The sequence below is a fragment of the Mesoplodon mirus genome, assembly GCF_964341445.2.
Source record: "Mesoplodon mirus genome assembly, chromosome: 2".
Lineage (NCBI taxonomy): Eukaryota > Metazoa > Chordata > Mammalia > Artiodactyla > Ziphiidae > Mesoplodon > Mesoplodon mirus.
The window spans coordinates 80,392,138-80,407,710 of NC_138977.1; the positions used below are offsets into that span (position 1 = coordinate 80,392,138).

At 47.4% G+C, this 15,573-nt stretch overlaps 1 protein-coding gene across 8 annotated transcripts in view; it reads left to right on the plus strand.

The window, feature by feature from the left end:
• TBC1D1 (TBC1 domain family member 1) overlaps positions 1-15,182 on the plus strand; it is a 224,150-nt gene extending 208,968 nt beyond the window's left edge. For 7 of the 8 annotated variants that reach the window (XM_082611481.1, XM_082611484.1, XM_082611486.1 and 4 more), the window contains 3 exons: positions 3,559-3,728; positions 10,596-10,769; positions 14,674-15,182. In XM_082611481.1, the coding sequence (XP_082467607.1) occupies positions 3,559-3,728; positions 10,596-10,769; positions 14,674-14,874 (545 nt within the window). In that variant the 3' untranslated portion in view covers positions 14,875-15,182. The remainder of the gene's footprint in view (positions 1-3,558; positions 3,729-10,595; positions 10,770-14,673) is intronic. The other variant, XM_082611485.1, reaches the window with a different exon arrangement.
• Positions 15,183-15,573: the final 391 nt, after the last annotated feature.

The window sequence follows — 15,573 nt, forward strand, 5'->3', positions numbered from 1 at the left end:
GTTGCCAAAGTGTCTTCAAAGCAAAGTAATTATTTGTGGTGTTCTCAGCAAACAATTTGCAAGGTGGTGGAGTCAGCTGAATTTAAGGTTCCCTCTACTGCCTGCCTGATGAACCCCTTTGCCTATTTCTAGGCGGGCTTAAAAAAGGAGAGAAGGAAAATCGGCCACAGGGTTGTGAGCTGGGCTCCTGCCGTGCTGCTGAAAGACTTAGCAGCTCACTTCCTTGTGCAGTGATTTTCAAATGTGGGAAATCAACTCACTTTTCCGAGGAGACTATTGTTTAAAAAAAAAAAAAATTGTAGTATGTAAATGTATAGGGATTGGGAAATAGGCAAAAGTGACAGTAATTGGGTTGGGGCGGTGGGTTTATAGGTAACCTTTTTCTTTACTATTATTTAAAAATTACTTAATTTTTAAGACTTGCAGAGGGAGAAAAAGGTGTGCTAATTGTCTCTGAGGGATACAGATGCTGCCCCTAAGTGTAGTCAGGTAAATGTAGGAGCCCCTTCTTCTCAGCAAAGCTTTGAGGGGTCCTTCCTTCAACCCTTCAGACACATTCGTCAGTCGTGTCCCGAAAGGAAATCCTTATTTGAAGCCTCCTTAGTCTAACAGAAGCTTCCGGGGCTGAGCTCTCCCAGCCTCACTCGTGCAGACCATTGGCCGCTTGTCTTCAGAAGGACGGGCACCTGGGGCGGGCCTCCAGGAGTGCTGGTGAATCAGGCATCTTGCGGCTGGCAGCACGCACAGGGGCGTCTGCTGGTGGGAATCAGCATGGTCTCGTCAGTGGCTCTTAAAAGGTGGCTTTTCTCCGTCTAAAGTTAACTCGCCCTTCCTTGCAAGGCTCAGACCCATAACCGGGGTCTCATTGGCATCATCTCCCAACCAAAGAATATGCTGACGTACTCAGGAAAGAGGAAGAGAAGGCCTTCTGACGTGTGTGCTCGCTAGTAAAGGTAGAATGGTCTGGCCCCATGACGAGGGCTCCTGCCTTACCTACTCTTTCGGGCTGCATTTCCACCTTCTTTTTCCTTCTGCGCAGAGTATTACTCCCTGACTTCTTGACTGGGGAGTTCCTGTTGGTTCTTTAAGGCTGGGTCCGGCAGCCACCTTTCCTTGGGGCATTTTCTTCCCTTTTGTATTCTGTTTTGTTTTGGTTTTAAGATAACCAAAAAAGAGTTAAAGAAAAAAACCACCTCTCCAGATTTCCCTTTGTTTTCTTCCTACAGTTTGGAAAAGTTCAGAATCACAGGAAGCACTACTAGTAAGTAGATTTGTTATAAAAACCAAGATCCTAAAGGAATAAAACTTGGAAGACCATTGTTAATCTTAAGACTGCTGATGTGGATTGTGTATTTGATTATCCTCATAAAAGTTCCCCAGTTGTTATTTATTTTAACTGGCTTAGATGTGGGACTATATCTAAATTTAAGGTACTTGGCCCAGAGACTGAAGATTCTGAGCTATATAGCACGTCATTGGTCTGGTAGTGCAGTCCACTCCCCAGGATCCCTGCAAAGAATGCCTTGATATTGAGTGTGATAGATGCCATCAGTTTTTATTCAGCTATAAATGTTCATATATTGAAAGGAAGTCTTACTGTCTAAACCAAAGAAACTTCAAATTTACTTTGTTTTTGGAAATGTCATTTCTGTTTAAAAATATGTCTTAGTTATAGCACAATCTTTTTTTATTCTATTTTTTAATTTTTTTTTTTTTTGCCTGCGTTGGGTCTTCATTGCTGCGCGAGGGCTTTTTCTCTAGTTGCGGTGTGTGGGCTTCTCACTGCAGTGGCTTCTCTTGTTGTGGAGCACGAGCTCTAGGCGTGCGGGCTTCAGTAGTTGTGGCTCGTGGGCTCTGGAGCGCAGGCTCAGTAGCTGTGGCGCACGGGCTTAGTTGCTCTGTGGCATGTGGGATCTTCCCGGACCAGGGCTTGAACCCGTGTCGCCTGCATTGGCAGGTGGATTCTTAACCACTGCGCCACCAGGGAAGCCCCTCTAGCGCAATTTTAGATCTTTATGTTTTCTGTAGTGGTGAATTACATGGGTAGACTGCATATTTTTTAAATCAGACATTTCACAGGACTATTCTTCCATAGCACTGCCTCGATACATGTACTCCTCCCCCTAAGAAGTTCAGATTTCAAAGATGTGATCTGTTCTCCAGTTTATCTTCCCAACCCCTACAGCCAGACTTGAGGAGGCAGCATCTGTCCTTTTCAGTTGCCTGGAGCTGCCCTGAACCAGGAGCAGTGTGAAGTTGAGGGAGCAGTGTGGCCCTGGGCTCTCTGGGAGCGGCTGCCCGCAGGGCTGCACCCAGCCGGGCTCCAGGTCTGCTCACCTGATGGTCTCGCAGCATCTCCGGGGCTGACCCAGCCAGCCGGTGCTTGGGTGTCTCCCTTATGCCATCCACAAACCACCCTGGGACACCTCCAGCCTGCGCTCAGTGGCTTGTTTCTTAATGGCTTTCACTTCTCATCACCCTAAACCACCCAGAGAGGCACAGGCTGGGAATTCTCCCTCTCACCTGCTTCTGTCTTCCTTGACTTGATGGAAAGTACAGCTTCTTTGTCCCTTCCATTCTCCTGCAGCCCCCCCAGAAAAAAAAAAAAAAGAATATCGACAGTTGCCTCTAATTAGATTTATGCTCCCATCTTTTAAAATTACATTTCTTCTTACATTATTATTCCAGTTGTTAGGTAACTTTCCCAAATTTAGTCACCCAACATTTAGTTACTAGGGCTGTGCTCGAGCCCCAGGACATTGGAGTCTCTTTCTGAATGGCTTCAACTCTGGGGAAGGTGGAGTCTGGGCTGGGCCGGGCTGGGCTGGGCTGGGCTGGGGGCCCACTTGCCCTCCCTCTCCCTGTGCACAGTAGGTGTGGGGATTGTTAACATTCGCCAACCATTCTAAGGGAAAAAATGGCAAGAACTAGAAAATAACCCTGATAAAGTTCTTCGAATTCTTCAGAGGGAAAAAATGTTTTATTCCATTATTATGCTAAAATTCAGTATACTTGTTAAGTGTTTAATGTACTTTTGCAATGGTGCAGGCTTTTTACAGTTTTTAGAGATCTTTTAATTCAACCCCTTATTTCAAAGCAGAGGAAACAGAGGCATTTTCTTCACTTACAGCAGCAGAAATTAGGATAGAGTATTTATACACATCTTTGTTTTACTCATAAAAATATATGTTTTAGTAATAACTCCTTTGAAATACAGAGAATTCCTGAAAAAAAGAGACTAATGAAGTTTTTTTTTCACAGTTTCAACTTTTGAGGTATGTTTGAATTTAATATATTCTTGGAGTGAAAAACAGATTTATCTGAACCTGTTACAGAATTTTAGCAGTAGTTTAGCATATATAATATATGTATATTTACATATTTATTTATTTATTATTTGCTATATTGTCTTGACAACCCTATCTGAAATACTAGGATCTTATAATTTGGGGTTGCATCTCCCACAGTCCTGCTCTTCGATGTGTGTGAAGGGGAATGGAGTGCCATTTCATCAGAATCTGGCCCGGCTTAACTTTCTGCTTTTCTGTGTTTTCCCAGATATGATCTTTCTTCAGGGATCAGAGGTCATATTTAAAGTGGCTTTAAGTCTGTTGGGAAGCCATAAGCCCTTGATTCTGCAACATGAAAACCTAGAAACTATAGTTGACTTTATAAAAAGCACGCTACCCAACCTGGGCTTGGTGCAGATGGAAAAGACCATCAGTCAGGTATGGTTCAGTCCGGACCTTCCAAATGTTCCAGCAATTCTGGATATGCAGAAGCCGAATTTCCTTTTTTTGAGGAGGAGGAGGAGGAGCTGTTTCCTACCACTTTGTGTCCTGAGCAGCAATGCTCAGCTCGTGGGAGGCACATCTCGAATCCCTGTTCCATGATCAGACATGTGTCTGTGTGTGTGTGTGCTGAGAGTGTGTAGGTGTGATAACCAGCACAACTATCGGTAGTTTCTTACAATTAAAAGGCGTTTGTCACCCCTCGGCGTTTGTTCTTCTGAAATACATACATTTTTATTCAACGTAGGCTTTTGTAAAATGAGTGCTTTGATTTTTGTGCTGAAATGGCATTAATTGGAATTTTCTAAAATTATAACTTGTTGATATGAAGTTGTGATAAAGAGTGTATATTCTATAACTTTGTTCTGGAGAGTGTGTGTGCGTGTGTGTGTGTGTGTGTGTGTGTGTGTTTTATAGAGTTCAATTCCACATTCATCTGTGGTTCTAGTCCCTCTGATTTCTGTATGCAGTAGAACGGCATTGCATGTATGCATGTATCACTCTCTGAAATGTTGGGGGTTGAGGGTGAGGTGATTCTGGAATTGCAGCTCAACCAGTTGTTAATGGCCTGGCTTAGAAGTGGGAGCAGATTTTGACTCTGTATCAGGAAGAATTTTCCAGTAATGATTGCTGACCATGCAGGACTCAGCTGCCCGGCAGTGGGTGAGGTCACCCTTGGAAGTGTCCGGAGGCTGGATGGCGAGTGCTACAGAAGGTGCCCAACGCAGAGATCCCACAGACTCAGCAGTCGGAGCCTCTCATTAGCCTAGAACTTACCTCACCTGCAAATGTAATGAAACCATAGAGCAATTGGGTAAAAGCAAATAGTGAAATAAAGCCGTGTTTTAAAAAATCCTTCTTCTGAGGGTTTCTGATAGTCCGAGGGTGGTGGGTTGCACCCAGTTGCAGCAGTTTGTGGTTTCATTTGCTGCCCCTCCTTAGGTGCTGAGCCCAGAAAAGGAGGCAAGTCTGGGCTGGAAGAGGGAGACAGTTTCGTCCAGGTGCCACTTTGGGTCTCTGCACATTTCATTGGCCTACATGAAGGAGCAGCTCTTTTCGTCTCTGCACTTTCTTCTTCAGTTAATTGAGAGGCTTTTACTTCCCTGGAGCCTTCCTCTCAGTGTGAATAGCTCTGGCTTGTTGACGCCCTGCTTTTTGCCAGGTTCTGTGTGACTCTGCATATACACACATGATCTCATTCAGTCATGACTGAATTCCTGAGAGGAGAAGTGGTTTTAACCCACGAGCAACCTAGGGTTCAAAGTGGTTGATTAGCTGGCCCACAGTCATGCTGCCGAGAAGTGGAAAAGTAGGGTTTCAGACTCAGGCCTTCTCACTTCAAATGCTTTCGCAGCTACTCAGCTCCACCAAGTGCTTGCGAGTGTCATTTAATCAGAGATTTTCTGTACTGTACCTGTGTATTAAGACTGAATTCTCCACCCTTTGATTCTTTACTTTCTGACATTTCCATGCATTTCCTCCCTTTTAGAGCTTTCATTGCACATACCTCTGTTTTTTGGCTGCTGGGGAAAATGCAAGAGCCTTGGTTCCCTAAACCCAAGTCTGTGCCAGTGAGCGCCTTGACCAGCTGCCTGGGGCCTGGCTAAAAGGCAGGCAGCCTCACCGATGTGGTTACCTTCTGGATATTGAGCCCCAGAAAAAAAAAAAAAACTCATGTTCCTCCCCTCGTCTGTAAAGGATACTTACTGAGGGTGTGAAGGTGCTCTTTAACGTTGGGAGAATGGAAATGGACCCAGTGTGCAGAGAGGACAGTTGTGTGTGTGCCTGAGTTGTTTCAGGCATCCGTTTTGAACTTGGCATGCTTTATTCCATTGGCTCCTTAACAACTCTGGGGCCTGGAGGGAGTAGACGCCCAGCACCCTGTACGAGGTGGCAGAGCCAAGAGTGTAACGTGCTCTGGGCCACCAGAGCCCGTCCTGTGTAGAAAAGGAGCACGTAACCAGTCATTGCAAGAGTGGTGGGAGCTCCAGTGGGGCTGTGCAGGGAGGGAGTGAGCAGTGAGTGGGGAGTGGGGACCGGGGAGCTGAGGGAGTTGAGTTCAGCTGGGCCTTTTCTGCAGAGGGCCAGACAGGAAGTGTTTCAGGCTTTGTGGACCATAAAGTCACGTGAGGTCAGCTCAGCCTCTGCAGCATGAAAGCCACCAGAGCCAGTATCTGTCGGAATGAAGCGGCTGTGTTGCAGTAAAGCTTTATTTGCAAAGCATGTGACGGGACAGCCTTGGTCCACGGGCTGTAGTCAGCTAACCCCCCATTATAGTACGTGCAAAGGCACGGGAGCGAGAGAGAAGTTCTAGGCTCCGGTTCAGCTTTCCCCGGGGTGCGGGAGGCGCAAGGATTGGAAGTAGGGACACAGCATCTGCATCTGAGGTCCAGGTTTTCAGCCTGCCACAGGTCTCTCTGGGAAACAAGACTCAATGCCAGGCAGCTCTCCGCCCTCCTTCCCTCCAACGTGTTCCATCTGGAACTTGACCTCTGCAGGCTGTCAAGCTTTCTGCCTGCTCGCTGCCCCCTCCCATCCCCTCCCTGCAGAGGGTGCTCTAGTCTCAACTTCTACTCAGAGAGGGGGGAGGCGTGAGGGGCAGCGCGATTTCTCTGCAGCCTTGGAGAGCCCACAGGGTGGAAGTGACATTGCGTTCTTTGCATGCTGCTGTCCTGTGTGTGGAAGGATGGAGCTGGGCTGGATCTCTGTGATAGCCAGGCTCCATTTCATTAAATACCGCCTCCGTGGAAGCCTCAGCTCGAGCAGCTGGGACACAGTCTGCATCCAGGTTGGGGAGAGTCCCCAAGGACAGGGCCCTGGAGCTCCCGCTCAGCACAGACAGGCTGGGAGCCGCCACCTAGGGGCAGGCCCAGAGTTGACAGAATCCAGGGCATGGAGACAAGGGTCTCTGAGGCTCTGTGGCAGCTCCGCAGCGTGACTTAACTGTCAGTTGAACGTGAGCCATAAAAATCGCCTCACAAGAAGGGGGAAGCCCTGGGAATAAACAGAAAGGAAGAGGAGGGAGGTCAGGGGTGTCGTCTCATCACAGCAAGTGTCGTGTGCTTGTGCAGCCTCAGGTCAGTGTAAGGAAGAGAGCAGGTGAAGCGGGGGGCTTTGGAGGACGGGGCAAATAGCCTATTTTCAGCGTCCTTTGGGCCCTGCTCCAAGTGCGGTCCCAGACCAGCACCATCACATAGGAACTTATGCAGAATCTGGGCCCCCCACTCCAGACCCGCTGAGTCAGAATCTGCATTTCAGCAAGATGCCCAGGAGATATGTGCACGCACGCACGCACACACACACACACACAACACAGGGGGCACCTTGGAAAGCTCTGCTGTGGGCGACTTCATTGTAAGCACACCAGACAAGTCTCTGTTGTAGTTGAGCTTGTAGGAGAGAAACCAGAATCTTAACAAAGTTCCTTTGTTCAAAAGATGCTCTTCAGAATCACAGTGGTGAGACTGCCCCTTCTGCCTTGGGAGGAGCCCTTACTGCTTGGGCAGCTTGCACTATTGAAAATTAGTTTTTTAAAAGGCCAGTCAGTGCCGTACCAAGAGGGTGGGGTAAGGCAGGGAGGAGTACTTTACTACTGACATTGTTTAGAATTGCTTGCATGTGGTGATAATAAAAAGCAGACCAGCTTTTAGTTGGGTTTATTTTTGTTTTTAAATTCACTACAGACACTGCACCCCCTTATTTTTGATACCCAGACAGAGGCTCCCCCATCCAGCTCTTGGTATGCCACTGAGACCACCAGGCTGGGGGGAAGGGTCTGGGGGTGGGGAGGGTGGAAAGTATGTGACTAGTTCTGCAGCCATCAGGGTTGATGGCTTCATTACAGAGTGTCCACAGACAGCAGAGAGAAACACTAAGTCTCCAAGCGCAGGCACGCCAAGAACAGAAACGAATTCTCTAAAGGAGGAGACTCGTCTAGCAAGCAGATATCTGGGAAAATATTTAGCTTCGTGCATAATTTAAATTTAAATAACACAATGCTTTACCTTCCTAGAATAACAAAATGAAACATTTTAATCCCAATACCCAGTGCCAAGGGTGTACTGTATCTGGCACATTCTTACGTTGCTAATGGCATTGTATGTGGATTATTCCCGTTTGGGAAGCAATTTGGCAATATGTATCACGAGCCAGTAAAATATTTGTACCCTTTGACTCAGTAATCCCATTTCTTGGAATGTATGCTTAGGAAATAATCCAAAATATGGGAAAAGCTGTACATATGAGGATGTTTAAAGTTGTCGTTTGTAACAAAAACTTACAAGTAACTAGATATCCAGCATTTGATGACTGGATTAACATGGTTATTGATACGTCGAGTTGGTAGAATACCATGAAGCCATGTATAATTATGGTTATGAAGAATATACAACAACGTGAGAAAGCGTCATTTGAGGACCAGGGCGCTCCTGTCACCACCAGCCATATGCTTCCATGGTCGGGAATAAATTCCCAGGCACGACTGCAAGGGCTGTGAGTGTGTTTTGGCAGCCAGGAGGGTAATGATGCAGTTAAGCAGAGATGATTGTGACCCAGGATGGTTCCTGGGGATTAACGCAGGCCTCCGCGAGCACTCCGCTCTGTGCACAGTTGAGAGCCGTTAACCATAGCCACTCATCAATCTGGATCAAAGGCCAGAGGTTTTGTCCCCAGGTTTTCCAGGTTAGGAGCTCATTTAAAAACCTCTGTGGAAGAAAAAAAAGTGTGTGACATTTATCCTGCACCCTGTTTATAATTACACACTAATGCCACAGCAATCTCGGTTTTAATGTGTGTGGTCTTTACTCTGAGCTGTTCAGAAGTTCCATGGTGTGACATCCTTTGTCATTTTGCTGCAGCACAAGGTTGGATGGAAGGGGTTTTGTGACAGCTGTGTGGAAGCAGATCCCTTAGCTAAGTTAGGGCACCAACTCAGCTTGCCAGGCCTGTGTCTCCTGATTCCCCACAGCTATGCTGTCAGGTAGGTGTTACCACCTCCATGTGGTGGAGGCCAGGAACCGAGGCCAGGATAAGTCAAGTAACTTGCTCAGGGTCATTCAGGGAGTCGCCAGCCGAGCCCCCATTCAAGGGCTGACTGAAAGCTTCTGAGTTAGTTTTCTTGACTGTAGAATAGAGATGATAATCCCCGCCAGCTCACGGTCGCTCTGAGGGACAGCAGAGAATCAGATCAATGCAGTCAACTCCACACACAAACACGCACGCACGTCACAGATACAGTGTGTATTACTTTTTCGGCCTACAGTGACTTTTGTGCCTAATTAGTATTAGCCATTGAATTAAATTGAAAACCAGGAAGCTGAAAAATTAATCTCAAGGAAGAGAAAATAAGATTGGAAGAGAAAATAAGATTTCTGGGAATGGTGAGAAAGTAAACATGGTTTTTGAAAATTGATTTCAGGAAAGATGGGACTCATTCGTGTTTGAATGCTAATAGGGTACCATCAAGGGAAATGAGTTTTTCATGGATTTTAACTGTGTTGGAATTTCTTAAGGAAATGCTGTGAAGAGTTAGTTTCTGCTCTTATAAACACTAATTTCATTCTTTAAATGTGTGTTCTGATCTGGCTTTTTTTATGTGGGGACTGAATTCTCAGATCCACGCTGGGGCTTCACGCCTGGGGCAGCAGCAGCCTCTGCCTTCTGACCCCTCATCGTCCCAGCTTCCATCCAGCTCACTTCACTCATCAAGAGAAAGTACAGATATGAACAGCTCACTCACTTGTGCACTTTGGGGTTGTTTTTCACGCGAGTGGTTTTTTTTCATGACTGTTACTATTATGGAAAGGAAGGCAACTCAGGCATTGTTTTGTATTCACTCATCTATGTGGGTGACATTTGGGTTTTGGCTCATTTCTGCATATCTTATGTGCAGAATAGGGTTTTTTAGTAAACAGTTCCATTACTTGGCTGTTCTTGTAACTCTGAAAATCCAACTGAACTATAATTAAACTTTGACCTGGTGACTGGGCAAATGGGGCTGTGATTCTTCTGTTTTGTTTGATTCTCTCTTTGACCCATAGTTGTGTATCTAATCTAATAGAATTTTCAGAGAAAAATGATCTAAGTACTGAAATAAGAAGTAAAAATAAACTCATATAAGCAATTTAAAAAAGAAGGTTTTGGCTTTTGAAAAATGAGTATCAGAGACCTACACTTACTGTTACCTTTGGTTTATTTCCAAATGCTTCTTTTTTTAAAATTTATTATATTATTTATTTATTTAATTTATTTTGGGCTGCATTGGGTCTTGGTTGTGGCACACGAGATCTTTGTTGTGGCACACAGGATCTTTCGTTGCGGTGCATGGGCTCTTCATTGTGGTGCGTGGGCTTCTCTCTATGTGGCGTGCGGGTTTTCTCTCTCTAGTTGTGGCGTGCGGGCTCCAGAGCGCGTGGGCTTCTGTAGTTTGCGTCACACAGGCTCTCTAGTTGAGGCGTGCCGGCTCAGTAGTTGAGGTGGGCGGGCTTAGTTGCCCCTCGGCCTGTGGGATCTTACTTCCCCAACCAGGGATCAAACCCACATCCCCTGTGTTGTAAGGCGGATTCTTTACCACTGGACCACCAGGGAAGTCCCCCAAATGCTTCTTAAATCCTCTCTTCCCAAGTAAAATTATTCCCTTCTCAGTGCAGAGTTTTCCTTGTTTATGACTAATAGTATCAGGCACAGAGTAGGTGCTTCGTGGGCACCCGTCGACGTGGTCGTGTGTGTGTGTGTGTGTGTGTGTGTGTGTGTGTGTGAGAGATTTTTCTCATTTTCAGTGCCTGATGACTTTTCTGTATGTCACAGGTGTTTGTGATGGACATCTCTAAACAGTTACAAGCTTATGAAGTTGAGTACCATGTGCTTCAGGAAGAACTTATCGATTCCTCTCCTCTCAGTGACAACCAAAGAATGGACAGATTAGAAAAAACCAACAGCAGCTTACGCAAACAGAACCTTGACCTCCTTGAACAGCTGCAGGTAGGGCATATTTACAAGGCAGCCTCCCGAACCTTGAGTGTGTGGTAGTTCATTAACTCACCAGAGGCACCGGCTGGGTTTTCCCATGGCCGTAGGCCCTTTCTCTTCTGGTTGTTTGTAGTTAGGATCAAAGGTAACCCAGGAGAATTGTTCCTTTTTGTTAGGAGGCAGACAGATTATCCTTTGCTAAGGTCAGACTGTCCTGGAACTTTCTGAGAGGGTATTTCTGCACTTAACCCTTTCAGGAGACAGACCCAGAGCTGAACTTGGGTTCAGGGTGCCGTCGTACTATTAGCCGAATAGCCAGCGATTGCTCTTTGAGTAATGACGAGACAGTCAAAGGCATGAGCTTTCAGGAGCGAAACCAGCTAGGTCCACGGAGTGATATCGAGTGAGGAAAGTGCCACAGAATCTCCCTAACAGAGTAAACCAGAGCCTGTGATCAGGATTTGTGAGTCCCTGGTGCAAATGCAAAAATTCAGTTCATGAAGGGACACAGTTCTCGCCTCTGGAAGCTTCCATCTTACCATGGATAAATGCGGATGAGGACATACAGTAAGTAGAAAGGCAAACCCAGACCGTGCGTGCAGGAGGGCGAGATGGAGCTAGCACAGAGGCGCAGTCCAGCGACCCAGATCTTGCTAGGTCCAGTGTCACCCACACTGTCACCTGCTCTGCTCTGATTCCCTCATCTGTGTGACGGGGACAAAAAGATGCCTTTTTGTTGGGGTAGGGGGTAGCACTCCTCTAACAATCAGATAGAATAAACTAACCATACAGCCTGCTTTTTAAATGTCAATATGGGTGGTAAAGCTGTCATTGTTAAGGAATTGTGTGTGGAGGGGGGGAAGGGGGTGTTTTAAAAAATTATTCTTGAGCTTGCTGTGGAGAAAACTTTATATTTTTTCCAAAATATGTATTCTGTGGTATTCCTGGGCTGTCCTGAGAATAAGCTTTCCATCCTGATCTAAGCCTCTTAGTTTTCTCCATAGAAAGTTGCTGCTTTGCAGACACAAGCTTGGCAGTGATGGGAAAAAGGCCAGCATTTGGAGCTTAATAAATCAACCCCTGTCTAAAATGTATTCCCCCCAGCAGGGATTTTTACCCCAGTAGAAACCTAGCCGATATTTGCTGTAGAGGAACAAAGAAAAGTCTATTCTTACCCAGGCTTGACTACCAGTCACATTCCGAAAGTTAGCTTTTTTTTCCTCTAAGATTGAGCTGTCCTAACTGAAACTATGCCTGAGTACGATTTCTCCAGGGTGTCTTAGCTGTAACCTGAAGGGGAGGTGCCGGGGAATGAAGAGCCTTATCTTGCATGTAAGGGTCTGCAGTGTAGGTGGTAATTTTAAATGCTTTCCAAACAAAGAGTAGGTCCCTGAAGTACGGCAGGATGGAAACATTTCTAACAAAGCCCAGATTTGAAGTTGAAGCATTTGTCTCGTTAGGACAGTGCTCAAATAAAGGGTTCATTTTATTAGGCTGATACCATGTGGGTTTTTTTGTGATGAAGAGGGGAAGTAATTTTGCATGCTCCTGTGATACTGTACCCCTTTTGTGAAGAGAGGGAGTTGTGAAAAGCTGCTCAGACATCTGCGTCCTCAAGAAACGCATCAAGAGGTAATTGGTAACAACAGATGTTCTCCTTGGAATGATCTTTCTCTTGACCACGTGGCTCTGTGCTTCTGGAGGTATCATTCAAGACTAGAGCTTATGCCGGTCCCAGCTGTGCTGGGTGCCAGAGGCCACCAAAATTTGTAAGACACTGCTGCTCTCAAAGAGTTGGGCTAGGGATTGTGGTGTGTCAGTTTGTGGGTGCCTGCATATAGTTTTCCCATTACCCTCTGAGTCATGTGGAATTACTTTCAGCCAGACCACATAAGTTCTGTGAGACTCACACCTCTTTTCCCTTTTTTCTTTTTTTTAAAAACAGTTTTCAGAGTCCAGGGATAGCTGTTCAATGCAGTACTTAATTTTCCAACATAAATCTTTGCTTTTTTGCCCAAGTATCAAAATTGACCTGTTTCCTGGCTTTGTTCCATTCATACAGTTGTTGGACATACCAAAGCCCCATCTATTTTCTTGTTAAACACTTAAGAATGTCATCTAGCCGCTGGAGACTAAACTGTCTTAGCTCTTCTGTCCAGTAGCGTGCTTACGACGATTGCTTAGACATGTCAGATGTTGCCAAATGCTAAGGGACGTGCTTTTTTTTTTTTTTTTTTTTTTTTCTGCGGTACACGGGCCTCTCACTGTCGTGGCCTCTCCCGTTGCAGAGCACAGGCTCCGGACGCGCAGGCTCAGTGGCCATGGCTCACGGGCCCAGCCGCTCCGCGGCATGTGGGATCTTCCCGGACCGGGGCACGAACCCGTGTCCCCTGCATCGGCAGGCGGACTCTCAACCACTGCGCCACCAGGGAAGCCCAGGGACGTGCATTTTTTGGAATAATCCACTACTAGTCATTGAGTGCCCGTGAGCCGGGTGCTTTGGGAGGCCAGACCCACGTGCAGGGTGAGGTGTGTTTTCTTCCGTGAGACAGCTTCGGTCTCACTGAGGAGGAGACCTGACGTTCATGCTGGCTAGTAAATGACCATGCACATCAGCTCACTGCTAAGCTGAGAGGTGCCCCTGAGAGTGCTGTGGCCTTCAGAAGGAGTGGTCCCTGGAGGGGACAAGGTGGGACCCGTCCCAGGCCTTGACCGTGGGGAGGAGTGTGAGGGTCGGAGAGGACTGCTTGGACATACCCACTCAGCGTGACCGCCCCCTGCCCGGTAAGCCGGCAAACTTAGGATCTCAGTCCTTCTTTCTGTTTTGAGTGTTCCAGTGTCACAGCCAGACCTAGGCTTTGAGTCATAGAATTGTCTGTCTAGCACAAGTGTTGTCTTGTTCAAGAAGCTGTTTCCCATGTTTTGAAAATGAGGGAAAAAATATGTACTGTTGTTCCCCCCTAAAATCTACGGGAACATGTAGACGGCCGGTCAGATGAGCGAGCCAGTGCAGTGCCTTACTGACCCCGGGCCCGAGCACTCGAGAATGCAGCGGAGAGCTGGAATCGGCCAGGAGGCCTGGGGACAGCAACATAGGAGGCTGCTTTTCTCAGGAAACTCCTCCGCTTCACTGGGGCCAACTCACTGGTTGCCCGGGAAGCCAGCCCGAGGGGACTAGAGAGAAGAGAAGGGTCCGTTGTAAGAGAGAAGCACCTAGAAGGTCGGCCTGACACTGATTGTGTGCTGAGGATGCAGACGGGTGGGAGTGGGGACACTGCTGGCATCTGTGGCCAGTGAGGCCATGCATGTGACCCTCTTAGCAGAGCTCGGCCACCCTGAGCGCTCCACACACGTTCCCGGGGAAGTGCCCATCCTTGTTACTGTAGGGAGTATTAAGGGTTCAGAGTAGAGAGCTGTTACTACGTGGGCCTTCACGTAGAAACCATTTTGATGGTCTGTCTGAAATCAGTTTGTACCTGTAAATACATGTATTTGTCAAAGTGGGCCGGACTATGCTGCAGTAAAAACACTGCAGACCCCAGGGCTCAGCACCGCAGACCCTCCACCTTGTCTCCACGAAGCATTCACGGGCCGTTTCACAGCTGTCCTCCTGTAGCGGGTGACTTGGGAATCGGGCTCCCTCTGCATTGGGAAGCCACCATCTCCACAGGCGGCTTCCAGAGTAGCCGCGACAGGGGAAGAGGGTGCTGAAGGATCTCGGGGCGGCCCAGCCCGCCTGCGAGGGAGTCTGGGAAATGGAGTCTTCCCCTGTGGCCAGAACTGAGAGTAAATGTGGAGAGGTGTGTCTCTGCCAGAACAGGGCTCTAGAGTGCCTTCGAGGCTGGACAGTGGAGTGCAGAATGGATCTCCCATGTTCTCCCCGGGCAGTTCCATTCTCATTTCTTTTATTCTCTAGGTGGCTAATGGGAGGATCCAGAGCCTGGAAGCCACCATTGAGAAGCTCCTGACCAGTGAAAGCAAGCTGAAGCAAGCGACCCTGGCCTTGGAGCTGGAGAGGTCAGCCCTGCTGCAGACAGTGGAGCGGCTCCAGGGGCAGACAGCAGAGCTGGGTGGCCCGGAGCCTGACCCCGCACCACCGGAGCCTGCGGACCACTGACAACCGGAGCCCAGCCCCCGCCAGAGCACAGCTCCAGAACGGGGTCGCCACCGCCTTGACACTGTCCAGGCCTTAGCTGAGAGAGATGAAGATGCCTGAAGGAGAATGGAGCGTGAAGCGTGCTTCTCAGGGAGGAGACTGGCTTGCCAGCGCACGGATTCTTCTGAACTAAGATTCGCAGTGCAGGGGGCGAATGTCCCGGTGTTGTTGTCATTGTTTAGGTTCTAATACGTCCCCTTTCCGGTCCCGGTTACTGTACTCAGTAGATTTAGATGGCACGGACTTGAAATAAAGCACCTTTGTGTTTCTTTATTGTTTCCTTCTTCAGTATCACTGTGTCTGTAAAGGGCATTCATAATACCGTGGGATTTCAAAAGCCGGCGAGGCTGGAGGTGATGATTCCTCTGGCCGACGTGTGGCCCTTCATTCTTCCAAGGAGGGTTTGTGTGACTTACACCTTCAGCGTCACTGGCAGGGGTGTGGTTGGCCCTTGACCATTCTTGTTGTGGAAGCCCCGGATTACCACTGGGAAAAATGGGAAGCGATTTATTTAAATTTGACATCTTAGATTTGATCACTGTGCTTGGTATTTAATGAAGTTTTTCTTTTAAGAAGAATAGTTTTCATGTACTTTTTGCTTAGTCCTTAAGTGTTGATCGCAGTCATTGTAGATAAACGTTTTATGGGAAAATCACCAAT